The following is a 25676-nucleotide window of genomic DNA, read 5'->3' as shown; positions in this document are numbered from 1 at the left end:
TTCGATCGTGCACCGACTGTTCCTCGGGAAAACCATTATTCCGTGTCATCCGCGAAAACTGTTGATCCGGGCCCGTAGTGTCTTTCGGGGAAACCATTGATCCGGGCCATCTCAGCCTTACAGCTCTATGCAACTTTGTTCCCGCCATCCTCATTCAACGCCGAGCGGCACGACAGAACCTATTACGGTATATCGACTACAGATTCCTGCGGATCTCGAGCTTTTACTCTGGTCGCAGAGCCTACATAGGCCCAGTTCTCGGATCAATTGGAGTCGGATCACCTTTCAACGTCCCTGGCGCAAACCATCAAGATCGACCTCCCTCCTCTTCGCCATCATATGCCAACATGGCCACCGACCCAAAGCTCGTCTGGAATCCAGACAATGTGCGGGATGTCGCAGAGTCTGTTGGCATCTCATCCTTGAACGAGGAAGCAGTCAGGGCACTATCACAGGAGGTGGAATATCGCGTTGGACAAGTTATTGTGGAAGCTATGCGATTCATGCATCAAGGAAAGAGGACTGTGCTGGGAACACAAGACATATCACAAGCCTTGAGAGTACTCGATGTTGAGCCGCTTTATGGTTACGAATCGACAAGACCTCTTAGGTTTGGAGAGGCTTCTTTAGGTCCTGGACAGCCACTTTTCTACATCGAGGATGAGGAGGTGGATTTTGAGAAGCTCATCAATGCGCCATTACCCAAAGTTCCCCGTGATATGTCATTTACAGGTAAGATGTTTACAGCGTACGCGGGGACTCAGGCTTACAATATCTAGCACACTGGCTTGCCGTCGAAGGCGTCCAACCCTCAATACCTCAGAACCCGACTACAGCTGAAGCTCGAGCAACAGAGTTGGTACCCAAAGGACCAAGCGCAAATCCAAGTCTAGCAGCTCTGGCAGGGAACGACAACGTCTCGTTCAAACCTCTGGTTAAACACGTTGTCTCCAAAGAGCTCATCCTCTTCTTTGATAAAATCCGTAGCGCTATTCTGGATCCAGACACAGATCCCGAGGTCGTTATACTAAGAGAATCGGCTTTGGAGAGTGTGCGCTCAGATCCAGGTCTTCACCAATTAGTGCCATACTTTGTGAATTTTGTGGCAGAGAAGGTCACCCATTCTCTAAAAGACACATTCGTCCTCCGTCAAATGATGGAACTGACGGCAGCCATGATGGCTAACAAGTCTCTTTTCATCGACCCTTACGTTGCAGCACTCGCCCCGCCCGTCCTCACATGCATCATTGGACGCAATTTAGGCCCTGATGGGGTCGATAGCTTGAAAGAGCAATACCAACTTCGAGATCTTGCAGCATCGATCATGGGCCAGATGGCGAGGAAATTTACTTCGTCAAGCTTATCGCTACAACCCCGATTAGCACGAACTTTCCTCAAAGCTTTCCTTGACCCCGTTCGAAGTCCCGGGGAGCATTACGGAGCCATCCTGGGCCTTGCCGCCGTCGCTGGTCCGGAAGGAGTACGAACACTTATGCTCCCCAACATCAAACCTTACGAATACGTGATCACGAAAGCGCGAAACGAGCGCGGCCCCAACGACGAGGGCGTTGCCATGATCATAGCAGCGATCGTCAAGGCGATCACCAGCATTACAGAAGACTCCGAGCTGATGTCAAAAGCGGCAGATAACATGGACGTGGATACGGATGACGGGCCGGCTCTAGAGGAGTTCCTCGGGACGATTATCGGATCGCGGATCGCCAGCTACGGGAATCGCAAGCTGAATAAAGTCATCTTGGAGTCGCGGGAAAAATCATGAATCTTTCCGAGTGGATTCACGTGCGGGCGTTTGGGGGTGTTATCGGCGCCGTGGCGGATCTTCAACCTGTTATTTTATAGGGATGGCGGGAAATGATGCTCTCTTTCTTTACTTGAAGCATAAGTCATGAATGATATCACAGAATAAATTGTGTTGCATATGTATATGCTCCATTTTCTATACCAGTACAGAACCCTACATTAGTGATTCTCGCCTGACCCCCAACCAACTCGACGACCTACCACCTGTTTACTACCCAAGTCTAGAGCCACAGGTCTTTCAATGATAGAAATCATGCGTAAATGCCCTCTCAAACTTCAGATTCTAATTTTCCACACCCCCTTCCCCCCTTCCTCTGTGTTCTATCTGTACGTCCTTCACGCGCTGTTAGGGAATAATAGAGAGAGAAGGGGATTGATTTATTTATCCATACGGGGATCAGAGGCTATCAATCAATCAAATCATAGCTACGGAACTAGTTATTTATTTGACTTTGTATTTATATCGGAGCTTAATCCACTCCCGCTGCTGCTGCTGCTGCTGGGTCTGTATACACAGAGAAGAAGCAGAGAGGCATGAATGACAACGGGAAGACTTTGTTGAAGCAAAGCAAACTTACGTGCGTGCTCGATTTTCACGGTAGGGAAAGCAAGAAGCGTGGGTTTTTTTTTTTTTTTTTCCAAGGGGGGGCTTGATTTTATGTTATGGGCAAGGTCGGCTCTATCTAGCAGCTAGTGTTGTGTCTGATCGCTATTGCGGCAGAGAGAAGGGATGGTGAGCAACTAACTAACTAGGTAACCGACGAGTTGACCGCAGTACAGAGTGGGGATTCTGATAGAAAGGAAGAGACCTCGTGATGCAGAGAGTTGACAGATCAGATATCAGAGTCTGCTATCTTTCTCTCTCCCAAATACCACCTTTCTCTCATGAGCTTGCACTCTGCTGATTTCATATTTAGCTTGGTCGTTTCAAAGGATGCGCTTCCGTATTGCTGTACTCCATTAGCCTATCTGGTTAGCAACGTGTCGCAGGAGGGCAACTTACAATACGTATTCATCCAGACTAACGACACAGGGGTCGCTGTACAGAAGGAAGAAGTACTTCAGCGTCTCCGCAAGCCAGAACGATTCCATCTCATCCAGCTTTCCTGGAGAAGGAACCAGCACGTTGTCGATAGCTGAATGGGCGAGCTGCGTCTTGGTATGTGCGCTGATGGCCGTGAACATATCCCAACCTCTCTCACGCCAGTACTCATCGCCTGTGATTCGGTAGAGGATGAAGACGGATTCGATGGCTTCGGGGCTAAAATCCATAAGCCGCGAAAAGGAAAGACGGGGATAAGTAGGAGGGGAACGAACCGTAGCAAATATCGTTTATCCTTAACCTTTGCAAAACCAGGAGAGAGGCGCTCGGAATTGATCCCCCAGCGAACGGTGCCAGGGTCAGAGACAGGATCAACGGCATCGTACCAGGCTTTCTCATTCCAGCAGCAATAACTCTTGTTCTCACAAGGCACGGCGGTGAAAGCTTCGGGCATGATCCCCGAGATGGTATTCTGGTACGCCCAGACACAGCCATCTGCGAGTTTGCGGCCTTGGGTGACGTCGTCGGGCCGGTTGAAGATCTTACCTGCGATGGCGAGCATGCCTCCTGTAAAGCAGCTTAGATGCTCCACGTCAGGGCTGAATCTTGCTACGCCGTTGGCTGTCTTCTTCACGGTGCCGGAGAGTAGAATGTCTTTATTTCCGATTGTCATGGGACGGAAGAAGAGATGCTCTTTTGCGACTTCGACGAAGCGTTCGTACATGTTGCGATATTGCTTGGACTGGCCACCTAGCATCATATATTGCTACAGAAATCAGCAAAGAAAACAGATAAGGAACCGTGGAGATTGCATACCTTTGGCAGGTACTCGTAAGCTGAGTCTGCTAATGCGCCCAGTGTGAATAACTCCTCTGATCCCCCGGGCGGAGAACCGAGAGCAAAGCTCTGATTGAATATAGCAGAGTCGACTATTGCGGGCCACATTCCAGGCAGGGAAGTTTGAGATTGCCATTTTTCTAGCTCGTTCATCACACGCTGTATGCCATCGAAGTACTTATCGTTCCCAGTGATCTGAGACAAGCGGGTGAACTCAAGAGAGAGCGTGCCAAGCATAGCCAGGACACTGCTCTGACTCGGCTCGTGGTTGTTCGCGTCCGGGTTTGTTGCGGACCACACAAGGAACGGGGTAGGCATCCGATTCGGAGTATCAAAAGCTGTAAACAGTACCTCTGCAAGTTCCACAGCCTTCTCTATCAAAATATAGTACTCTCCTCCGCTCAGATCGAATGCTGACAGCAAGCCTCCCAAGTGTCTGATCGTAGTCTCAAATAAGTTGATTTGACAGCCTTCCGTGCCCGTGAAATCGATCTTTTGCACTTCTCGGACCGCCTCGATGAACTCGTCGTACAGTTCCATGATCCAGAGAGTATCGAGGCTGTCAACAAGCGTTGCACCCCATCCGCAGAATGGTGTCTTGAAGCCACCGGAGATGGGTCTCAACTCATCCTTGCCCCATGCTTCTTGCCTGTATCCGCGCCAGGTGACCTGGAACGTAGCGCGCAGTTCTTGGAGTCGCCCCTCCCTGGCGTGCGCCATCTGGGGCGTCTCGACCACCAGCTCAGACTGGATCTTGGGGATCTTTGCAGGCCAACCTCGCGGCAGAGTGAGAGTCTTAGAGACGGGGTATAGCTCTGGTCGAACGGGTCCCGGATCATAGTTGAACTCGACCTGATAAGGCTTGAACTGGAAGGCCAGGCGGACGAGATAGATGAAGATGATCATAAGCAAGATCTTCACAATGGTGCGCCTGGTCCTCCGAACGGGTCTTCGAGAGTAGAGATGACGAGCCTGAGCTGATATTAGAGATGCTTCTCACTCAAACTTAGGGCTTAGGTGACATACCATTTCTCTTCTTTCACTCTGTTCCCTGTCTTTCTCCTCAGTGGGTGGTTTGTTTGTTGACGACGGTAGGAGACATCAAAAGAAACACCTTTTGTGTGTCCTGTATAGAAAGCTCCGGGATACTTAGATCTTCTCGGCGCCAAGGATAAACAAGTGCCATGCTCTCGAGACAGAGTATGTTACGAAGCTAATGCAATAGCGGATGACCCAGGCCGCAATATACGGAACGTAATCTGAGCGAAGTCTTTCGAATTCATGTGTTGCGAAAGGTTGCAAGTATATCACGATGTTCTAGGAGAGACATCAGTGGTGATGATATTGTCGACCCGCACTAGACGTGTTCCTATCGGCGGAAACAATCTGAATGCATATCCCTGCAGGCCTAAACTTTATTTCAGCCTGTGACACTTTTTAGCTCCTTTAACACATATACGTATGAATGTCTGGGTATGTGTCCCTTGATATATACTATATAATGCATATGTGGGTGCCCGAAGATACCTTAGGTGGGTATATCTATATATCTGCATATCCGTCAATGATTATGCAGTAAATCGTTCTGGGAAGGTAAAGTACGTACCTTGGTTAATTAATCCTTTCTCTTGACTTCTGCGGGATCATCAAGGAGGATAGATGTGAGTAAATTAGTTCTGAGAATTATGTTCTATCCTGCGTACTGGTGAACTCGTTACAGTTACTAGTGACCCCTGATGTAGAGCACAGCTGTAATCTCTATCAACCCATCGTCTCCTTTCATCTAGCCCGCTCAATCTCCCGAGCCGCAGCAGCGAGCTCTTCATCAGACGGCATATTGACAATCATCAGATACAAGACTCGCTATTGAAGTATTAGCAGATACACTTCTAACTAGAAGACATTGGCAGCTTACCTCCTTCAGCATCCTCTTGATTCCCATAATCGGATTCAGCGCTGCGATCGGATTGTCTATTCCCCCAAATCCACCTCCTCTCCCTTGGCCAAACCCAGCAGTGGGTTGCTGGATCATCGTGCCTCTTCCTTGTTCCGTCATTGGCTTTCTTTCTTGCTGCAAGTCATGTCTGTCATTCGCATGGTATCGCTGTCGATTTCCAAAGTCCCCATTTGCGGTTCGACCTCGATCGACCAAACTCCCAATTAGCATTCCCATTCCGGTATTTTCGATCCCTCGTCCTCCCAAGCCACCTCCGAAGCCTTGTCTTCCATGCATATCTGTTTGTCCACCCATACCCCCTCGACCACCGCCGAAACCCCGCCCAGAACCGCCACTCCCCAGCGATGGGGGGTTGATATACCCGCCCGTCACAAGCGAGATCAAGTTCCCGCTCGCCGCAGGATGGTTCGGGTCCGCATATCTCGAACTAAAGGTTGGCTTGGGTCCTGCCTGCGAGGCCAATACGCTATTTGGATTCTCTCCAGCCTGTCCAAAACTTGTTGTTAGGAAAAGGACACGTGAAATGGGGAGAGCAAATAACTAAAGGGATCAATGACTTACATATTTAGCGACGGCCCTTCTATCAAAATACTCCGATGTAAAATTTTTGGCCCTCTTAAGCTTCTCCCTCTTCGTAGCGGCCTCTTCACCCGTCTGATCCGCCAGCTCGTCAAGAGCCGGGAAGATGAGTGGGGCTACCTCCGGAAATTCGAGGTCGCCGTAAGTATTCCCATCGGAGGACTTTAGTTTAGACTTGAGCTTTTGTGTCGTGCTCGAGCTAGAGGTTGTCTTCGACAATATGCTCGATGTGATGTCGATCGTATCAGTGCGTTGGTCAGACTCTGGATTCCAGGTCATTACCAGGCAGTAGAGGCCCCTGGGACGGAAGAATTCGTTGTTGGCTCGGTCTAGGAAAGTATTTGTTCTAGAGGCTCCAATTAGTAGACTGAGAATGTGTTAGGAGAAAGGTATTTAGACCTTGTTCGAGAGTGTACCTCCGTTGCAACATTGACGGTCGTTTGAATCGCAATTGAAACCAAGATAGAGAATGGCGGGGCTAGTGCAATAGTTGCGAATCCCGCGAGGTTTATGGCCTGAATCCATGGAGAGGCTTGGCTGGCCTTGTCAAAAGTCTCGATAAATTCCAAAAACGTGGCTTGATCGATACCCTTCGTTTCGAGCGCGGGTGCATATGCTCGAATGAACCCTCGACGTCGATCTTTTGGTCTACGCTGTGGAAGGACAACCGGTAGTTGTAATTTTGGTGCCTCATCTATATACTCGGGAACAGGGTGTCTCGCCATGAATGCATCTGTAAGTTTGTGGACATTTCGAATGGGCTTTCCGGCCGGAGATTGTGGCCCTGGCCCAGCTGCACGTTCAAGTTCGTCCTGAGCGTCATCGAGATCCCATTTCTCCTCATCGCCCTCATCCAGTACCTCGTCATAACTTGGGGGTTGCGATGGACCGGCAATGTCGTCGTTGTACTCGGCGTTATCTTTCTTCATTGCGGAACGTCTCTTCTTGGCCGAGATACCTTCAGATACGAGGCCAATTCCGGAGGCCACCCCGCCGACGACTTTTGCAACAAGTATATTGGCCATGGAAACCAAAAGATCGATAACCAACAAGAATAAAGACAAGGAGAGAAAATATATGCAAAGGACTCCAATGGGACTCTTTGTTTGAAATGTTTCTGAATTATTTTCTGGCGACAAATATCCCACTTGGGAGACGCACCTTATATATCTCTTTTGAAGGATACTGCCATGCCATGGCAACACATAAACCATACATAGCCAGGTTCATTGTGCTCTTGAAACGAATGGATCCGAGGATGATCGATAAAAGCCAGGCCCCTTGACAACAGCATACTGACTGTAGTAAAGCGCAAGGCCAAAGCAGTGAAAATGGGGCTGAGATCTATGGATATACCTTGAGGCCTAACATTTCCATGGGTTATCATACAGAGTACCATGTTCATGCTGGTGGTTGAGGATCGAGGAGCGGTGGATTGGACTTCGTCGTACACTAGCGCTTACGTGAAGAGACCACCATACCGCTTCGAGAAAGAGAACGAGAGCGAGAACGAAAGCGAGAGCGAGAGCGAGAGCGAGAACGATACCGATACGAAACGGTAGTAGATACAGTACAGCAACTTGCCAGCTTGACGATCGTGCAACGATCGAGAGATTTTACGGAAGTGTGCATCCACAAGATCCCGGGCTAATGTCGCCAGGTGATAATGGAGGAAGCGAACTGACCAGCACGACCTTCGTTGGGTTCGTGCCTGAAGCTAGAGGCGCCGAGAGGAGAGGGGCGCCGAGACTCTCTCACAAGAAAAGCAGGACGGGCTGCCAACGATGCAGGACTCGGAGAGTTAAGGTGTCGCCCCTCATTCTTCCATCTGCTCTACAACCTTTTTTTCAAAAATGGCATTGTTGTCGAGTTATTTGGCTTCGCTGGACAATGTTCTGACAATTACACAGTGTAATGAAGTCCACCCAATATGTGGCAACTGCCACCGGCATAATGTCCCATGCGTTTACGATCATCTCAGGTCCAGGACGCCCACCGGCTATCAAGAACCTAATAACGTCAGCGATGTCACTGCCGGACCAAACAGCAGCCTTGAAAGTGGTACGGCCATCACGAACTCAGAGCATTTAGAGTCTGAGGGACGGCGTCTTCTCGAACTCAAGCTGCTCAGCCAATGGATGATGAAAACAGCCTTATCATTTCCGGGGACCCATGAGAAGTCCTATAGAGAGGCAATGACGCACGGAGCCCCCGAGTTGGCGCTACAACACCGTGCACTCTTGTACTCGATGTTCTCATTCTCTGCACTTCATATAGCCAAAACCTCCCCATTTCCCAACCAAAGACTAGAATTTATGGATGTTCATCGCAGGTATCTAGGCCTGGCTCTCCAAGAACACCGTCTCGACATTGAAAACCTCGGCAAAGCCAAAGCGGATACTGTCTGCATGACCTCAAGCCTAATTCGGAACTGCACGCAAGCCGTCCTTCAAGATCGTCCGTTGCATCCGTACACGCCGCCAACGCAATGGCTCCAAATGATGAACGGCTCAGGCGACGTCTTCAAGACGGCATGGGATTGGATCGGTGATGATGATTCATCAATAGCGAGAAGAGTCGCACAGCATGGTCCCGATTTATCGGATCTGTCAACGCTGTTTGGCGAGAGTAATCTCCAGGTTTTCATCCATCTCCTCCGCCGCAGCCCTGTAGATGAGGAACAAGAGCCTTGGAACCCCGAGATCCAGAAAGCATATGAGTTAACGCTCAGTTATATCGGCGGTGTGCAAATGGCACTCAATAAGGGCGAAACGCCAGGCAATCTTTGCAGGAGACTGGTAGCGTTCCCAATGTTCATTCCGAAACGATTCATTGGCTTGGTGGAAGAGCTGCAGCCAAGGGCACTGGTGGTGCTCGCTCATTATTATGCGTTTCTGGCCAGGTTGAGGGATACGTGGTGGATTGGGGATAGTGGACGACGGGAGATTTGTGCGATTAGGTCAGTATTGAAGAATGAGTGGGTGGAGCTGCTGAACTGGCCGCTGTTGGCCATGGAAGAAACAAGTGTAATGGTGCCATGGGAATATAATTGAGTGGGCGTACATGTGTTGTACATAGTGATGAACATAACAACAGGATTTGGAGTGATGGGTAGCAGAGAATTTCACAATCAGAGTATGAAGTCAGGGACAGGACGACGGGGAATTTCTGTTTATGAAGAGCAAGGTAATATCTCGCTTGAGATAACGTAAAACTATAACCTATAGGAAAATGATAGAACGGATAATGTCCATTGTCAAGGGGAACATCCAAGGGAGCGAGTTCCGATGTGAAAAGATTACATTGTCAAACATCTGTTCAACTGCGTCACTTGACACTGTATTTAGCCTTTAGGGCTACGATGCTATCAGTCGAGGACTTCTGTTCCTGTCCTATGGCAGCAAATGAAGCCGATATATGCTCAGAAATGAGACAATCAAAGGGGGGAATACAGGTCATAGAATGTAGTAGCCGTGGTGAGAACAAAAACAGAGTCGGCGGCTTCAGATACGGATCCGAGCCAGATTTAGGTAGTCTTAGAAACGCTAGCTAAACAGGCACCCGAGATAGTTGGTGAAGGTCGAATCAACGACGGCTATAACCTGTTCCTGCTGCCGCAATGGCAGTGAAGAGAGAGACAAAGCGACTACTGAATAGTAATCAACACTCGAATTTCAAGAGCATTGAAATCGATCGGGAGCCGCAAATGCGGGGTGCGAATGCGGCGGATGACTAAGCGGCCGCCCTTCCCCGCCTACCATGCTGACGGGCAGCTACATAATAGGCGCAGCGTCTTCGTCCCTCGCATTCCCTACATCTTCTAGAGCTCTCATGGCTGATTGCTGTAATATACTATATCCGAAACACCGAAATGGCACAGGATGCGCCCTCCCACCAAGATGACCTACTCGTGAGTAGGGTCAACGGCGTCGCAAAGCCAGCCGCGGCATCTGATGCGCCCCTCACATTACCGGAGATTTGCGACGGGCTGCGGCGCAAAGTGATCGCGTTCCTGGAGGAGAAGACGGATGACGAGGTGTTGCGGAATGTGCAGAGTCAGGTTCGGGTGTCGATTGGGGTTATTGAGGAGGCGCTGCAGCGATATAGGTAGGTGCTGCGTTACCTCTGTGTACACGGAGGATGGATGGCGTTAAGCAGGGATAGACAACATGGCTGATAAAACACATAGGCCCGAACAGCTATCCCTCTCGTATAATGGCGGGAAGGACTGCATTGTATTGCTGGTGTTGATTTTGGCTTGTTGGCCGGCATATGCTTCGTCCTCCACCTCCATCCTTAAGACTACAAACACAACCAACCCTCCGCTGTCATCCTCCGAACCTCAACCCTCAACCTCTCCGTCTTCCCCTCAGCCCCTCCAAGCAGTCTACGTCGTCTCCCCCCACCCATTTCCCGAAGTCGAGGCTTTCGTCGCAACTTCAGCAACAGAATACCACCTCGATCTGGCTCGGTACGCCTTGCCCATGCGCCCCGCACTCGAGGCATACCTAGGCGAGAAACCGGCCGTCAAGGCTATATTCGTGGGAACGAGACGGACAGATCCACACGGAAAGTTCCTGAAGCACTTCGATCCCACAGACAAAGACTGGCCGCAGTTCATGCGCGTGCATCCAGTTATCGATTGGCATTATGCGGAGATTTGGGCTGTGAGTACCTTCTTTCTCTATCTCTTCCGTTTCGTTTTTGGGTTCTGGAGGAGAGATGAGGAGGCGGCAGGGTGATGCCGGGCAGGAAGGGGAATAGGAACAAGACGGGTTGAGATATCTTGCTAACGCGGACACAGTTCATCCGCCATTTAGGCATCCCCTTTTGTAATTTGTACAACCAGGGCTTCACCTCGCTCGGTGGCATGACCGACACGCACCCAAATCCGGCGCTGGCACTCGACGCTAACGCGACGATGTTCCGGCCAGCGTACGAGCTGGTGGATGACGATGAGGAGCGCTTGGGCCGGGATTCTTAGGATCGTCTCGGCTCTGTGGATTCGGACGACTCCTTCATGGATTGCAAGCTGTGCGTTTTGGATACACGCCTGCCGGTGGCTTAAGGACGGGTCAGGGACAGGGGAAAGCACAGTTAGAAGTTTGGATAGGGGGAGAGCAAGGCCCGGTGATGGGAGGAGGGTACGAGGAGGGATATCATCATCATAAACATGCTGCTTCATAGAGCATAGAGCATTGTGGCATTTGACCGATTGGGATTCGACACCCATTCCACTTCATATAGTCATCTTGCACTCTCATTGTCCATGATCTTCTTCGCAATAGAGCTCTAGTCTTTCTGCTTTTACTCCTACCTTCCATCATCCAGATAAGTGAGCTCACCGTCTCAAGCAAAATCTGAAACTATGCTCAAACTCTTCGCCTACTTGTCTCGATCTAGAGAGGCAAGTAAGCATTCGGCCAAAAGTCGTCGATAACAATCAACTACTCCTGCTATCATCACCGAGACTTCTCCCTGCAAGAAATCGTTTCCCTGGTCCACGGAGGGTCGAACACATTCTCGAGTTTTATGCTTCAGAGACGCCGCTCTTTTCTCAATCTTTGCTGCAGAACGTTGACCGAGAGTTGGTACTAGACAAAAACATCGTGCATATCAACGATTTTGACAATATCCCACAGGAATACAGTCTTAAGGAGTCGTGATACGCGGCACACCCCACATTCTTATACGGCAACTCCCCATGGCCGGCAGAAACCCCTTTTCTGCCGGTATCTCCTACCGACCGCCTGGACTTACGGCTCACCGCCGACGCATTAGGCAGAGGGGTTGCCACATAACAATAGAGGGGTGCCGCATATCAGCACTATCTTGAACGCACAGAAGGATGTGCCTCGTCCCCCACAGAAGGGCTGGTCATCCTTGGGACATCACATCTACAGCATCACGAATCAAAGAACAGATCAGTATCTGCGCTTTAGAATAGTTCCCCGGGGCCAGGCACAGGGATCCAGCTCTGAATCGATGTTATGAGGCACAACAGCCTTTGTACAAATACAGCAGCCAGAAAGGCATGGCAACCGGTGTAGAGGTGTAGATCATAAAATGAAACGACCACGAGATGGAATCCTCGAGGTCGAGATTAACGACAGATCCTTCTTTCTCAGAACATGTATACGGCCGTGTTGATAGCATAACGCTACCAGCGGGCCATTTCACCTTCGCGTGCCACTTTGGAGATCCAGCAGCGTGATGGGTAGATGCTCATGTTGAGGAGAAGAAAAGTTTGGAGCGAGGATTTTCGGATATACCAGCAGTCGCGTGAAGGTCACGTGCCTTTGATCACATGCGCGCCACACCAAATACAGCACGATTACGTAACCCGAGCTCTTTGAAACAGGAGCCATGTGATTGGGCGGCGGGTAATTGCCGAGGGAGACGCTACCAGCCGATACATTCCGTATTATCGACGACAGCATCCGATTCTCGTCTCGTCGACATCTTCAATTGTGTTTGGCGACGCTCCAAAGGAACATCACCAGAATCAAGATGCTTGCGCAAAGAGCCACCCAACAATCGCTGCGCCGGCGTATGTGCCCTTCCCTCCCTCTGCAGTGGCAGTGGGAAAACACCCCCGCCCGCTGCGGTTGCGTCAACGCTTATAGCTAACGCTGTGTGCAGTTGCTGCCGGCCAGCCCTCCATGATCGCCCAATATGCCATGAAGAAGAGCTTTGCTCCCGCGGCAATTGGAGCCTCGATCCAGACCCGGTTGGTCCCTCCCCTCTGGCACCACCAATGGGTTGAGCGTGCGAGCTGACGGGAAAAAAAACAGACCTGTGGCCACCCAGAAGATGACCCCCGAATCCTCCTACCAGATTCTCGTCGAGCAACGCAAGCACCGTCCTACCTCCCCCCATCTCGCCATCTACAAGCCTCAGATCCCCTGGATTCTGTCCGGCCTGAACCGTATCACTGGCTCCGTCCTGTCTGGCGGCTTCTACATCTTTGGATCTGCGTACCTTGTGTCTCCGCTCTTCGGCTGGCACCTAGATTCTGCCAGCATGGCGGCTGCGTTTGCCTCTTGGCCCGTGGCTCTTAAGGTGCTGACGAAGTTCGCTGTGGCGTTCCCTTTCACATTTCACAGCATTAACGGAGTGAGACATTTGGTTTGGGATTTGGGCAAGGCTTTCAAGAACGATGCTGTAATCAAGACCGGATGGGCGGTCGTGGGTCTGAGTGTTTCGAGTGCGCTTGCTTTGGCCCTCTACTAAAGGGTGATGTTCGCGGGGTGAAGGGAGATCGAATGGAATGGGTGGGGGAATTCGTGTGAAGATAGAAATTGCGATTCAGTTGTAACAATTGCAGTACTGTGTCAATAGTAGGCTGATTGCCATCTCAGTAGTGCTGCTCCAAAGTGATCAAAATACCTGTTCTGATTACTCCATTGATTGTTTATTCGATGGCCTTGGCTCGGGAGTCTGTCCAGTCAGTTCACAAGATCAATATTGTCTCAACATACCCCAATACACATGCTCTATCAAGCTGATGCACTCCATATTACCTGCCAGATAGCATCAGTCAAAGACAATTGAGCCCTGGAAGTGATCCAGTTCGCGGCTCCTCCTTAATAAGAGTGTTTAGATATCTAGCATTCTTCTCCAAATAGCGAGGCCAAGGCTCCAGCATATCTGATATATATATTAAACAAGGCAGAAGAAGTTCTCTAGCCTTACCTTATCTCCCCTCTCGAGAACAGAGGAACGCGTGGACAATAACAGACATGAAATATTAAAGCTTCACGCTCTGAATTCACTCCCTCCTCATCATGTTCTCAAAAACCCTCCTCCCATCGCTCCCCTCCCCCAAAGAAAAGTTCCCAAAACACACTCTCTCTCTCCCCCCCCCCACCCCCAACTCCCCCAAATAAATCCAAAAAACAGAGAAGGAGAAAAAAATAAAAAAACCAAAGCAGCAAAAAAAGGTTCGGCCCGCTGTCAATTGCCTACATCCTTTGTCGCTCGTCGTCGTCGTTTTGCAGTCACGGGCCTCTCCGGTCTGAGTAGCCTCATTAAACCGTGGACCCGTTGATCCTGCAGCCGGGAGCAGGCCCACTACACCAGGTGGTGGGCCTGCTCAAGGTGGATTTTCTTTATTTTGACATATAAGGCTGGGGATGGATGGATGGAGGGCGGTGTGTGTGGTGGGTGAAATAGTGAATTGGGGAACTTTTTTTGGGGGGGGGGGGCTTTGGGAAATTTTTGAGGACTACGCCCTCTCCTTTTATTCATCCTATTATTATATTAGGTGTAGCATATAATAAATCTGATATAGATATCCTATCTACAATACTTTTCAGGAGGTATTATCCGGAGGTCAGTTAGTCCTTGAAGCCATCACATCACACCACAATGTTTACTTCTCAGGATTGATCAACATCAACATCAATATCAACATCACCTGACCTGCACCATCCTGCTTTACCTCTCATTCAATCTACAGATCTGATAAGAGGCTGAGAATCAAAGTATATCATATCGTACCTTATTTCCTACCCGATCCTCTTACTCCCTTAGATAAGAAGCCAGCCCAATCCTCTTCATCCTCCCCATATCTACTCACACCTGTAAATCTGGTAGATAGAGTACATACAATACAATACATATATATGTCATGCCGATATCAGAATGGTGTGTATACCCAATTAACTAATCCTAATCTGATGAAGAGAACACATAACTATATGATGAATAGAAGAAAGGGGGGGGAAGGGGGGGAAAAAATGGGGGGTCACGCCTGGACAGCTACCCTTCCTACTACCTTTCTAGGAATCAGAAATGGAAGATGTTGTCTATGTTTGTGGAAGGGATGATGCGTGCGGCATTTTGTTAATTTGTGTGTTGTTGTCGAGAAATGTGATGGCAGTGGTTGATGAAGGGGAATGTGAGGGGTGTATTTGAACTGCAGGATGATCCACAGTAAAGAGCAACATGCAGTCTGAACACGGTGGAAGACCAAATGTATTCATAATATATGTTCATAGCCAGCTAGAAGACAAAAGGACCTGACTATGCAATACAAAGACGCAGCAGTCTACATACCCGAGCGCCGCACGATCCCGCCAATATGGAACTGAGATCTAACTACCGTTCATGTACTTGCACCTATCCACATTCCCCTCGATATTATTCCCCCACCAGAGCGGGAACTGGTGAGCTTCACCACTCCCACCAAAGACGGCAAAGGTAAGGACGAAAACGATGATTTGAACCCCGCCACCAATGGCGGCGGTGACGATCATGTTCCACTTGGCGAACAGCACTGCGCGCTTACGACGCAGGTAGGCCTGGGAAAAGAGGCCCCAAAGGAAGTAGGGGAGGAGGGAGGAGTTGATTCCGACGGAGAGCCAGCCAGACCAAGTCGCAATGATGGACGTGTTGATCTCGTTGAGGCGCAACTTGGGGAAGTACTTGTGCGCCAGCCAGAATGGAATAGGGGCGACGAGCCCGATTGCCAGGCCGATGGGCACCATGACGTAGGTACCGCCGGCGCCGAAGATCTTGTTGCCGACACCACCCCAGGCAACGGCTTGAGCGTTGTAGGATTGCACGTTCTGGCCGGACCAAATGTTGGTTCCCTCAACACTGAGGAGGACTTCACGCTGGTTCTTGACGATTGAGTTCATCATGACCCAGTTGAGAATTGCTCCGACGATGGTGCCGATCATTTGGGCAGTGAAGCAGGCTCGTGGTGCAAGTTTGGTGTATTGAGAGAGTTTCAGATCCCCAAGCATATATAATGCCTGAACCACTAAGCAAGGGGGTCAGTATTCTTTCACTCATAACCGTTTCAGAGAGGATGGTTTGACGATGTACGTACAGGAGTTGGATGCGTATAATGTAAACATCATGTTCGCAACTGGACGGCCCTGAACCATGAAGCCGCCAATCATCTGCACGGCTGAAACGGGCTGGTAGAAAAAGCCAGTGATAGCGTAGAGAGGAGCGTAGAATGCAAGAAGCAAGAAGGAAATAAGACAGGCGATCAGGAACGCCCCTGTGTATGTTAGCCTTGGCCTTACTTCAATAATGGCGGATACTTACACCATGGGAGACCGGTCTTCTGTTGATAAGTACAAATGAGACCAATTACGAGGGAAGCAACGAGGACGAAGAAGTACCACCAGGTTGGAGCCTCCTTGTAACGTCTCATGCCGGCAAAATGAGGGTCGCCTTCAGTACCGGGGAATTTCTCGACGTAGGTGCTCTTTGCCCAGAACTTGTATCTTCCATCAGCTTTCGCTTCATAGTAGTGAGCCTTCAATGCAGATGGCTTGATCCAGACAAAAATAGATCGGATGTCCTTCCAGTGCCAGCAGATGATATGGACAATAGCTGCAGTAATGCCAATATTCAAGACAAGAAGAGACATGGCATTCGAGGTTGAGAACCATGGTAGTCCGTAGGCATCAAGTAGCTCCTCATCAACTCGGTTATCCGGGCCAAGAATTTCAGTTTGGTTGTACTCAGAGCCGTTCGCTCTGAACAGGACCTGACCCATGAAGGGGAAGGTTTTCGCGTTCTGGCTTGTTAGCTTCACAGTTCAGTTTGAGAGAGGGGTGCGAGATGGTAACTCACCCAGAGATTTCCCCAGTAGATCCCAGTAGTAAGGCCAATGCAAATGATATATCCAATGAACTGGTTGAACAGGGTGTTGAGCGGCAGAACGAGAGAATCTGTGCCCACATACTGCCAGTCCATGCACCAACTCAGAAATCCAAGTCCCTCATCACCGTTTGCTCCTCCGAAGAGATAGGTGAATGCCTCGTTGTGTTGGCCTGCAAGGCAGAAGATCGAGATTCCAGCGGTCAACGGGAAGATGTACTGGGGGATCATCTCCCAGCAGATGACGAACAAGCAAACCCACCAGAAGACCCTAAGGCGCTTCTTTGCTAGCGCCTTGTTGAGGTGGAGGGATTGGAAGAGAGACGCCAGGGGCAGCTGGAGGGGCCACAACATCTTCGTCGGGTAGACAAAGAGCTTTCTCATCACGCCGAGGAAACCGTACCCAAGCATCTGGGAAGACAAGAGCATGAAGATTGCAGACCCAGCGTTTGGCGTTTCATTGTAGTACAATGACTGGACAGCCAATTGCTCCGTACCAAGAGCGCAAACCGCGGCGGAAGAGGCCATGATCGTAATGAAGACATGCTCCTTGACGTTGAAGTCGCCCGGGTTAAGGAACCGGCCGATCGGGCCCCATCGAGGTATATAAGTCGTTGCTTCACCAAGGACGAAGGCGATGATTTCCAAGAAGATGGCGTTCACCAGGATAGTCTGCGGCTTGAAGTAAAAGATCTCAGCAATGACTGCTCCGAAGCAGGCGAGTCCCATACCCAGAAAGAAGGCACGGAAGGTGTAGGGGCTCAAGTTTGGGTCATCGGTGACATCGAGCGTTTTGGTGACCAGCTGCAAGGCGCTATCGAGGACGATATCGTCGGTGATGTCTCCAATCGCTTCATCGATGCTGTCATCCTCGTTTACCCCCGATTCGGTTGAAACCTTCTCCGCGTAGGCCTCAGGGTCTTTCTCTCTGAAGGTGCTGATTTTCTCATCCCGTGAGTTTGCCTCCGAGTCCACCTGAACTATTTCTGCCATGGCGCCGATGTTCTACGCAGGAAGAGAACGGGCGGAGAAGGTCAGTAGAGGAAAAAGGAGTTCCAACGGGAACCCAGAGTTTTATATAAGAACATATAAGGAAATGCATCGGCGGGCACCTGTCCTGCTTTCGCGGGATCTGAGCCCGATTGGTGATGCCGTACCCCTGGAGCTCAGCCGACGCTTATCGGCCAACCCATGCGTTGGGAAAGGAAAGATTAGGAAGGGGGGGTGGTAAGATAAGGGCCACTAGCCGACCACTGCAGGATTGTATGTAGTACCATGTACAGGAGTAGCAGTTCGTATCATGGTATGGTACAACACAGGACTCGAGATGTGTGACCAGGAAAGAGAAATCAAGGAGGAGGCGGGACGGAGCGGCCGAAGTAGCTGGAAGAGGCAGCTTGAAGCACCCAGCTCCAAAGCGAATTGCTTAAATCCAACAGTTGCACCATACAAGAAGAAGGTGGCGGCACATTCTTACTATGGTAGTGCTACAGCAGGCCTAGTAGTATTATTGCCGCGTAGTCTATTGGTAGTGAACGTCGAGCAAATGAAGGGCTGGACCGTGAGACTAGTTAAGTGCAGTGTAGGTACCTGGTACTTGATCCGTGGCTGGGACAAGCTTTCAAAAATCCCGGCTTCCTTTCAGGTTTCAGTAGGAGGGCCGGGATTACCGTTAGCCTGTGGTTGTTCGCCCTTGCGGGGGGCGGGGGGGTCGAGTGCTTGGCATCATACAGCGATCTGGTGGCGACATGAATCAGTTCTTGGGAAGAGCTGAGGAAGCAGCGGAAAGCAGAGGATATCGAAGGCTGCCAGGTTCCTTTGTCTCGGAGCGTGGTGCAGGTCTGCTCTGTCGGCAAAAGACCACATTCTTCTTTTCTTACCTGGAGTAGGAAGGTGTTTAGATATCGCGTTGGATAAGCCCACTATCGCGTTGGATAAGGCAATAAATCGAAGAGAGTCTAGACGGCCGTTTCCGGGGCCAACGTCGACGATTCCATTCTTCCAGAAGGATAGCACAGTAGTGTAGTACGGGGTAAGCAGGTCCTAAGCCAGACGAGGGTCCATGAATGCCTCGAAATGCGCCTGTTGAATGCTGGATCTGGAGAGATGCCCGCAGTGATAACCCCCCTGGCCCCCCACCGCTGAGGGCACGCCGCTCGGAGGCTCTTTGACAGATTCGCCAGGGAGACATCTCGAGTCTCGAGCGTCTCGACGGTCCAGATTCAACAGCAGCACTCCGTAGTCAGGATTTAGGACCCCGCCTCGTCGCTCTGGCCGCATCGCAGTCAGTCGATTTGCTTTGCTCTGCGAGCGAGATGATAATTCCTCTCGGCTGACGGTGGGGCAGTCCGGGATTGCTGATCCCCCCGGGGGAGTGGGATAGACTGGCTCGTGGGCAGCTCCAGGGTCGCAGCATTCGACGATGGTTGGTGGACTTGGGGAAAGTAAGCTCCCTGCTCCCTGCGTCGTACTGTAGTCTGTACGTACAGAACTATCACAGAGTATGTCGAGCGGTGCATGGGGGCGATAAGCGTCTATCTGTACACTCTCCCTACGGTGTCAGTTGCTGGGAGACCTCAAGACCAGTCCCAAGCAGGAAGGTGATTTGAGAGCAGAGCAACCAACCCGCGCTTTGCGTCGCCATCATTTTCCCTTGATATCAAAGAGCCAGTCGCATTCACGACGGCGATGCTGTGCGGAAGTGCAGATTGACTGACAGTGGAAAAGGACTGGACTTGGCATATGGATGGGCTTCTCAGGCCGCCTTACTTTTCCGGCGCTGCGAGAGCGCCACAGCCGACGTTGCCAAGCACCGTACCATAGATGCCAAGTCAAAGAATGCGGAGAAGGTCGAGGTCCCGGTTGGAGCGCTATACATATACAACGAGGAAGCAAGAATAATAGCACACAGAGAGACGTTGCAAGAATCAGAAAAGCGTCGTCTGGGCGGTCGTCGTTATATACACTGGGCCAGGGCTCTACCCGTCGTAAGCCGTAACCGAAAGGGGTAATCAACCTCCCGAGAAGATGGTAATATAAACATGCCCGCTCCAATAACAGCTCGCCGAAGTCCATGAAGAGCTCGCCGAGAGTTTTGTTTTTTTCTTTCAACTCCTACAGCCATTGAGGTTTAATGACAACTGCAAGCGGCCGCATCAAAGGCCTCCGTAAGATCCGGCACAGAAGCTCGAGATCGGCCTGCTTGCATTTGAGTTACAACGATCCCAGCCCTTTGGGAACGAGGAGGGTAGTCTTTTTATAGTGGGTATATTCCAGTGCATGAATTGATTCGATCGAGTACTTCCAAGCCAAACTGTTACGGTGCTCTGTCTCCACACAAGTACCGGTACCTACCTTATGTACCGGAAAGGTAATCCCTCAGCAGTCTAGTCAAGCGGGCACCATCATCCACTGGTCCTGGGCCAGACATCTCTAAACTTTGAATTTCTGATAGTACTTCTATCCGGAGCCCAATGTAGTTTCCATCTATCCTGAACTCGCAAGGCAACCAACTTCTATAGTCAGGGGGAGCTGTCAAAGCTGATGTCAAGAAGTGCTTGATCCCATCTCTGCCTTTTCACAGCTGTCAAGAATAAGCACAGCAAGATCCAACTTGCACGGTGGATCTTGCAGAATTTTTCTTCGTTTCGTCCATCTCTGCGCTGGTCCGAGTCAATAGGGCTGATATCACAAACGGGTTCACTGCAAATGCTAAAGGCCGGCACTGACATTATATCTATCCTTACCCCACCTATTTGATATACACTACTGTCCTTCAGCTCAGTGTTTTCCCAATGAAAATCTTGAATGAAAGTCCCCCCATTCAGCCTGCTTGACTACTCACGTGATTTTCCCAATAGAACTCTGTTACGTGAGTACAGCCGCTTTACAGCTGCGAGTACGAAGACGGGCTGTGGGAGGGAATGGAAATCGTTCAGTTGATGGAGGTGAAATATCAGCAGAGCGGAAGTGGAAGAAAGAAAGGAAGAGACGGAGAGGAGAAAACGAATAGTTGGGTTGCTAATGCACCAGTAGAAACTTTCACTGCTGGATCACTGTTGTGTTAATTGCTCTGCTGGATAAATCAAGTGTAGCGGGGAAACTTGAGCTGATAAAGGGCTAGACTTCCAGACCTGGCGAAATAGTCAATGTGGGTGGGAAAGTATTCCGCTATGGACTGACGCTATGTTTACCCGCACTCGAGATATCATGACCCGACTAGCAACTCCTGTAGTTCTGCATTGTGATCACGCTCATTCTAGAAATGCTCCTGGCGGCTTACTCCTCCACCTTCTCCGCAAAGCCCTTTTCCTGCAACTCCGTCGAATTTTCATCCGGAACTAGGCCTCTTCCAGCACTCTGGTCATCACTCCCCAGGTTGCCCCAAGGAGCCTTGTTCTTCTTCGCTTCTCCTGGCCCCTCACTCTTGAAGTGATACCCTCTAACCCTCGGGCCCTTTCCGCTCTTCTCGGGCAGCTCGCTCTCGTAAATTCTCCCGAACTCTTCCGCATCGGCCTCAAATGTGCCCATTTTGATACTTGCACGGATGGAGGAGAAGAATTCGGAGAGGATATGATGATTATGAATCTGAAGCAGTACCCAACCGAGCATTTCCTTGGCTGAGAGCAAGTGCTGGATGTATGCTCTATGGTGCGAGGTGCAGGTATAACAGGTACATGAATTGCTGAGCGGTAGGAGCGAAGTGGCATGGGTGGGTATCCACATATCAATCCCCAGAGGGACAACACTGCTTCCGGTATCGTTGGATGCGACAGCATCGTCGGGTAAGGGACGAGGGAAGCGAAACGTCAATGCAATTCCAGCATCTGTTGCATGACCAATGAAGGGGATAGTAAAAATATCCATTCCCAAGGATATCTGGCGTAGGATGTGGTGGGGGGACGCAGGTTCATCCAACGAGAGATGAGGTAGCCGTGAAAGGGAAGTTGTGGCTGGAATATCAGGCAGGAGATTTGAATCGTAAAACGCCAGACCAGAAATTTCACCTGCCTGATCATCCGCTAGGTAATCCAAATATTCTGACTGACTCAAAGAGTCAATCGGAAGGATGGGTGCGAAGACTGCCCCTCCATGACCATTCTCGCTGAGAAGATCAGAGAGCCATTCTTGGGTCCTGTCGCTCATTTTTACGGTTCTCTTGGTCCCCGGTAGAGGGCCATAAGTCAAGTCGGCGAGTGCAATAGAGATATCAGGGCGAAGCGTCTGAATGGAGCTGATATAAGACTTGTTTGAGAGAGCCTGGAATCCGGTCGATGTAAAGACAGAAATGGCGGTGTCACTATTACCATTTGGAGCTGTGACGGCAGGAGTGCGACGTGGCGCGAGGAGAGTGATGATAGAGTTAGGAATCGCAGTGAAGGTATGAAGTGGATTTCCTGGAATTTTCATGATAGGCGGCGTGCCGCTTGGAGATTTTTCTATAACTGGATTTTGATCAGTTTAGAAAAGGAACATAGGCACATAACCTTGATCTCGGCTTACAATCTTCCAATGCCATGTGAACCCCTCCAATCTGCGAGCTTGCAGCAATGACATCTGGTGTCATATGTGGGACTACCCCCCTGGAACTGATAGCAAGGAAATTGGGAGTCTCAAGTTTGCTTCTTCCCTGGACTGTCAGTTGGCCAAGTCTTGGCCCAAGAACGCTGGGATCTTCAGGTCTAATAATCTCAAAAATCCCCGGTTTCTCCATCCTGGAGCAGGGGAGAAGCACTTCTCAGCCGACTGGGCTGTTCTGGCTGGACTGGGTGAAAGTAACGGGGAATCGATAAAAGGTGCTGATTTATCTGCAGGCCAGCAACCCTCAGAAGCTATCGTGGATAGCCAATATAAACAGACTCGTTATTAAGCTGATCATCCGCATCTCTTTCGCTGTCTCGTCCTGCGTGGAGGTTGATATTGTCACGTGGAACTGGATATAAATTCTCGATGGCGATGGTGTTCACGGATCGGAAAAGGTAAGGTCTAGGTACGGTTGTCATAGACGCTAATCTTATTTTGGTTAGGCCGGATCGGCCCTTTGACGCCGGGCAAATGTGCCTATCCGACTATCGCTTATCCGGAGCAAATCGTTTCAGTAATCAGTACTGCAAGTAAACCTTCTCCACGCCACACCTCGAGTCAACACTCTCTCTATTTCACTCTTTCGACGCCTGTGGAAATGGTCCTTTTCCCAGATTAGCTTGGGGTCCTCTCTTTCACCCAAACTTCAAGACAGATAGAGTTGTTCGACTCGAGGTGAGTGCAAACAGCCGGCAGCTCCGGATAATACTGACGCGCAAACAAGTCACAATGGACAGTGGCAATGAAGAAGCTGGGGAGTACGAGCTCCGGGAAGATGAGCACCCAGACAATCCGATTGATGAGTACACTCAGACGTCACATCTAATTCCCTTGGATGCGCTCTCAGATGATACTTCTCCTCCAACCCCACGGTTCATACAAGACCAACGCTCCCCCGCGTTCATGAAATGGGTACCTATTCCAATCCGACGGGTTAGTCAGGCAGCTGTGAGGTGGGCAAAGGGACCAAATCCTCCTCATATCCATACTATCAAGCCGCTGTTTCCGCACATTCAGGAAACACCTATTCGACTTTTGGATAAATATGCCCCGAAGAGGAGGCATAGGATCACACTGTTGATCGCGTTCTACTCTTGCTGGATATTCACCTTCGCCATGGTCATGCGTCAGGGTACAATCGCCACTGAGATTGAAGGATGGGGAGTTCCAGTAAATATTGGGTGCGGAAATACTTATTGGGTTCCGGGAAACAGATGTGGGTTGAATGGAAACGATTGCCGGCCTTTCAACGGAGGTGGATTTGCCTTTCGCTGTCCTGCGAACTGTCGCAGCCACCAGGTTCTGAACCCACATGCCGTTGGTACACAAGAAGTCAATTATAGACCATTGGTAATTGGAGGCCCATCATCTGACGATGATGTGACCCCAGTCTATCGCAGTGACTCCTTTATCTGCGGATCTGCTATTCATGCCGGAATCATTGATAATACCAAAGGAGGATGCGGTGTCGTTTCTCTAGTCGGTGCACACCATAATTACGAGAGTTCCAAGAGGCACGGCATTGAAAGCATTGGGTTTGACTCCAATTTCCCGTCATCTTTTACATTCCACTCCGGGACTACTTGCAAAGCCAAGGATGCGCGCTGGCCACTGCTCTTTGTCTCGCTAACATTTACTATCTTGTTATCACTGTTTACCACATCACCTGGAGTATTCTTCTTCAGCATTTTTACTGGGCTTTTCGCCCATGTTGGACTTGCGTCCGATCCACCCAACCACGATTCTATGGCTGGACTCATATCGAATATTTTAGGAAAGTTCTTACCCGCAGCATTTTGCGCTTTCGTCATGTACGAATATATGGGCGTTCGTCGGGCTCTGAGTGGGCTGACCGCACAAATCGAGAAGACCATCCTATGGCTCGGCGCATGCTGGGTTGGTGCCCTTTCTAATTATACCTTCGAGTGGCTTCCAATTCAGCGTTTGAACAAGCATGATCTGGAGCAGCAGCCAGGCGCAAAATTGGCATTGGCCATCATAATCATACTCCTGACCCTCATCGTAATCAAACAGGTTTTCTTCTTTCGCCGCGAGGGACGCTTAATACGATATCTCGGCATCTATGGAATATTCCTGGGTGGAATTCTGCTGTCCCTTACCCTACCAGGGCTCAGTCTCCGCATCCATCATTACATTCTAGCCCTACTCCTACTTCCAGGGACGAGCATGCAAACTCGGCCGGTACTCCTGTACCAAGGCATTTTGGTTGGTCTCTTCATTAACGGGATTGCACGCTGGGGGTTCGACTCCGTGCTCCAAACACCAGCAGCACTGCAAGGAGACGCCCAGCACGGTTCAAAACTACCCAAGATACTCCCCCCAACCATAACACTGGGGCAAAACGTATCCACGATCTCCTTCTCGTGGCTTCCTCCGCCCGAGCCTTTCGACGGCATCAGCGTGCTGGTGAACGACGTCGAGAGGTTCAGAGGCTACACAGACGAAGGATTCACAAGCGATAGTAAATTTGAGTGGAAGAAAGACCTCGCGATTAACGAGCCGGAATATTTCCGTTTTGCTTATATGCAGGGCTCGCAGAGTTGGGACTACACAAAAGCGGGTGTCTGGAACGCGGATGGCTCGTGGACGGAGATGGAAGATGGCCCTAGTAAGGTCAAGAGCAGGTCTTTGAAACGGAAGGTTCTGGTTGGTCCTGTAGGATAAGGTAGTCATTCTTTTGAGTATGGGATTCATTGGGAAGGGTATATATGACTCCATTATATATATGTAGATCATGTCTGTAACATAGAAATTCTAAGATTACCACCAAGCGCAGCATTTTTAAATTAATACCGGTCTCCAACTCCCATCCAATCCTAAAAGTCTCAAAGTTCCCAGACTGCCCGCGTCATGAAATGTGTCGTTATAGCAAACACCAGTTCTTGAATTGCACGAGTAGGAGGGATATCTGCGATCTGTTTACCCCTGAAAATAAGCGAGACGCGATGCCGGTTCAATCAATATACAGTATCCATTCCTATCTCCTTATGTACATGTGTACAAACAATGTAGGCATAAAAAATAAAACAGTGTACGTTAAAAGATTCTATAGAAGTCAACAGTACAACAAGAAAACGCCCGCGCTACGCATGCTACCTTCTATACAAAAGGTCCCAAACCCGCTTACTGGAAAGACTCCACGCTAAATGCATATTGTATATACAAGCTTCGTCTTTCGGTCATCATATATACCTCTCTGTCTCTTTTTTTCTT

At 50.0% G+C, this 25676-nt stretch overlaps 10 protein-coding genes across 10 annotated transcripts; 6 read left to right on the top strand and 4 right to left on the bottom strand.

Moving 5' to 3' along the window:
• Positions 1–159: 159 nt before the first annotated feature.
• Positions 160–1959, top strand: M430DRAFT_136228 (hypothetical protein). The gene is made up of 2 exons (XM_024862452.1): positions 160–732; positions 780–1959. Exons 1-2 carry the CDS (start codon positions 348–350, stop codon positions 1778–1780), a joined length of 1386 nt encoding a protein of 461 aa, XP_024723413.1. The 5' UTR covers positions 160–347; the 3' UTR covers positions 1781–1959.
• Positions 1960–2470: 511 nt separating this feature from the next.
• On the bottom strand, positions 2471–4606 carry M430DRAFT_136225 (glycoside hydrolase family 47 protein; the record flags this gene model as incomplete). Its single annotated transcript, XM_024862451.1, has 4 exons — positions 2471–2771; positions 2825–3082; positions 3139–3629; positions 3680–4606. The coding sequence occupies 4 exons, from the start codon at positions 4604–4606 to the stop codon at positions 2735–2737; spliced, it is 1713 nt and encodes a 570-aa protein (XP_024723412.1). The 3' UTR covers positions 2471–2734.
• Positions 4607–5376: 770 nt separating this feature from the next.
• M430DRAFT_64991 (hypothetical protein) lies at positions 5377–7641 on the bottom strand (the record flags this gene model as incomplete). The annotated part of the gene is made up of 5 exons (XM_024869140.1): positions 5377–5563; positions 5616–6143; positions 6219–6582; positions 6636–7236; positions 7593–7641. 5 exons carry the CDS (start codon positions 7639–7641, stop codon positions 5480–5482), a joined length of 1626 nt encoding a protein of 541 aa, XP_024723411.1. The 3' UTR covers positions 5377–5479.
• Positions 7642–7803: 162 nt separating this feature from the next.
• Positions 7804–9500, top strand: M430DRAFT_117475 (hypothetical protein). The gene is made up of 2 exons (XM_024861671.1): positions 7804–8042; positions 8147–9500. Exons 1-2 carry the CDS (start codon positions 7887–7889, stop codon positions 9287–9289), a joined length of 1299 nt encoding a protein of 432 aa, XP_024723410.1. The 5' UTR covers positions 7804–7886; the 3' UTR covers positions 9290–9500.
• A 526-nt stretch (positions 9501–10026) lies between these two features.
• On the top strand, positions 10027–11284 carry M430DRAFT_33869 (hypothetical protein). Its single transcript, XM_024866448.1, has 3 exons — positions 10027–10343; positions 10426–10903; positions 11041–11284. Exons 1-3 carry the CDS (start codon positions 10108–10110, stop codon positions 11218–11220), a joined length of 894 nt encoding a protein of 297 aa, XP_024723409.1. The 5' UTR covers positions 10027–10107; the 3' UTR covers positions 11221–11284.
• Positions 11285–12711: 1427 nt separating this feature from the next.
• On the top strand, positions 12712–13534 carry M430DRAFT_136213 (hypothetical protein). The gene is made up of 3 exons (XM_024862450.1): positions 12712–12786; positions 12879–12966; positions 13031–13534. Exons 1-3 carry the CDS (start codon positions 12747–12749, stop codon positions 13467–13469), a joined length of 567 nt encoding a protein of 188 aa, XP_024723408.1. The 5' UTR covers positions 12712–12746; the 3' UTR covers positions 13470–13534.
• A 1663-nt stretch (positions 13535–15197) lies between these two features.
• Positions 15198–18025, bottom strand: M430DRAFT_117464 (hypothetical protein). The gene is made up of 4 exons (XM_024861670.1): positions 16833–18025; positions 16299–16776; positions 16075–16251; positions 15198–16005 (listed from the first exon to the last, which is right to left on the bottom strand). Exons 1-4 carry the CDS (start codon positions 17850–17852, stop codon positions 15335–15337), a joined length of 2346 nt encoding a protein of 781 aa, XP_024723407.1. The 5' UTR covers positions 17853–18025; the 3' UTR covers positions 15198–15334.
• Positions 18006–18767, top strand: M430DRAFT_216402 (hypothetical protein). The gene has a single exon (XM_024864548.1). It carries the CDS (start codon positions 18160–18162, stop codon positions 18631–18633), a length of 474 nt encoding a protein of 157 aa, XP_024723406.1. The 5' UTR covers positions 18006–18159; the 3' UTR covers positions 18634–18767.
• A 2139-nt stretch (positions 18768–20906) lies between these two features.
• Positions 20907–22802, bottom strand: M430DRAFT_136206 (hypothetical protein). The gene is made up of 2 exons (XM_024862449.1): positions 22362–22802; positions 20907–22303 (listed from the first exon to the last, which is right to left on the bottom strand). The coding sequence occupies exons 1-2, from the start codon at positions 22570–22572 to the stop codon at positions 21138–21140; spliced, it is 1377 nt and encodes a 458-aa protein (XP_024723405.1). The 5' UTR covers positions 22573–22802; the 3' UTR covers positions 20907–21137.
• A 182-nt stretch (positions 22803–22984) lies between these two features.
• M430DRAFT_136203 (hypothetical protein) lies at positions 22985–25212 on the top strand. Its single transcript, XM_024862448.1, has 2 exons — positions 22985–23117; positions 23167–25212. The coding sequence occupies exon 2, from the start codon at positions 23172–23174 to the stop codon at positions 25125–25127; it is 1956 nt and encodes a 651-aa protein (XP_024723404.1). The 5' UTR covers positions 22985–23117; positions 23167–23171; the 3' UTR covers positions 25128–25212.
• The last annotated feature ends 464 nt before the right edge of the window (positions 25213–25676 follow it).

This window comes from Amorphotheca resinae, assembly GCF_003019875.1.
Source record: "Amorphotheca resinae ATCC 22711 unplaced genomic scaffold M430scaffold_3, whole genome shotgun sequence".
NCBI classification, from domain to species: Eukaryota; Fungi; Ascomycota; class Leotiomycetes; order Helotiales; family Amorphothecaceae; genus Amorphotheca; species Amorphotheca resinae.
Note: the sequence above shows the minus strand (reverse complement) of the source record. Positions and strands in the feature narration are given on the sequence as shown.

Bases quoted from the DNA above. Each gene is read 5' to 3' on its own strand.
- M430DRAFT_136203 (XM_024862448.1), top strand. From the start codon at position 23,172: ATGGACAGTGGCAATGAAGAAGCTGGGGAGTACGAGCTCCGGGAAGAT.
- M430DRAFT_216402 (XM_024864548.1), top strand. From the start codon at position 18,160: ATGGTATGGTACAACACAGGACTCGAGATGTGTGACCAGGAAAGAGAA.
- M430DRAFT_33869 (XM_024866448.1), top strand. From the start codon at position 10,108: ATGGCACAGGATGCGCCCTCCCACCAAGATGACCTACTCGTGAGTAGG. The intron at 10,344-10,425 runs GTAGGTGCTGCG...TAAAACACATAG, and splicing joins GAGGCGCTGCAGCGATATAG to GCCCGAACAGCTATCCCTCT. The intron at 10,904-11,040 runs GTGAGTACCTTC...ACGCGGACACAG, and splicing joins ATTATGCGGAGATTTGGGCT to TTCATCCGCCATTTAGGCAT.
- M430DRAFT_136228 (XM_024862452.1), top strand. From the start codon at position 348: ATGGCCACCGACCCAAAGCTCGTCTGGAATCCAGACAATGTGCGGGAT. The intron at 733-779 runs GTAAGATGTTTA...TACAATATCTAG, and splicing joins CCGTGATATGTCATTTACAG to CACACTGGCTTGCCGTCGAA.
- M430DRAFT_117475 (XM_024861671.1), top strand. From the start codon at position 7,887: ATGTCGCCAGGTGATAATGGAGGAAGCGAACTGACCAGCACGACCTTC. The intron at 8,043-8,146 runs GTGTCGCCCCTC...ACAATTACACAG, and splicing joins GCAGGACTCGGAGAGTTAAG to TGTAATGAAGTCCACCCAAT.
- M430DRAFT_136213 (XM_024862450.1), top strand. From the start codon at position 12,747: ATGCTTGCGCAAAGAGCCACCCAACAATCGCTGCGCCGGC. The intron at 12,787-12,878 runs GTATGTGCCCTT...CGCTGTGTGCAG, and splicing joins CCAACAATCGCTGCGCCGGC to TTGCTGCCGGCCAGCCCTCC. The intron at 12,967-13,030 runs GTTGGTCCCTCC...GAAAAAAAACAG, and splicing joins GGAGCCTCGATCCAGACCCG to ACCTGTGGCCACCCAGAAGA.
- M430DRAFT_117464 (XM_024861670.1), bottom strand. From the start codon at position 17,852: ATGGCAGAAATAGTTCAGGTGGACTCGGAGGCAAACTCACGGGATGAG. The intron at 16,777-16,832 runs GTGAGTTACCAT...CTAACAAGCCAG, and splicing joins TCTACTGGGGAAATCTCTGG to AACGCGAAAACCTTCCCCTT. The intron at 16,006-16,074 runs GTACGTACATCG...CCCCTTGCTTAG, and splicing joins ATTATACGCATCCAACTCCT to TGGTTCAGGCATTATATATG.
- M430DRAFT_136206 (XM_024862449.1), bottom strand. From the start codon at position 22,572: ATGGAGAAACCGGGGATTTTTGAGATTATTAGACCTGAAGATCCCAGC. The intron at 22,304-22,361 runs GTAAGCCGAGAT...ATCAAAATCCAG, and splicing joins TCACATGGCATTGGAAGATT to TTATAGAAAAATCTCCAAGC.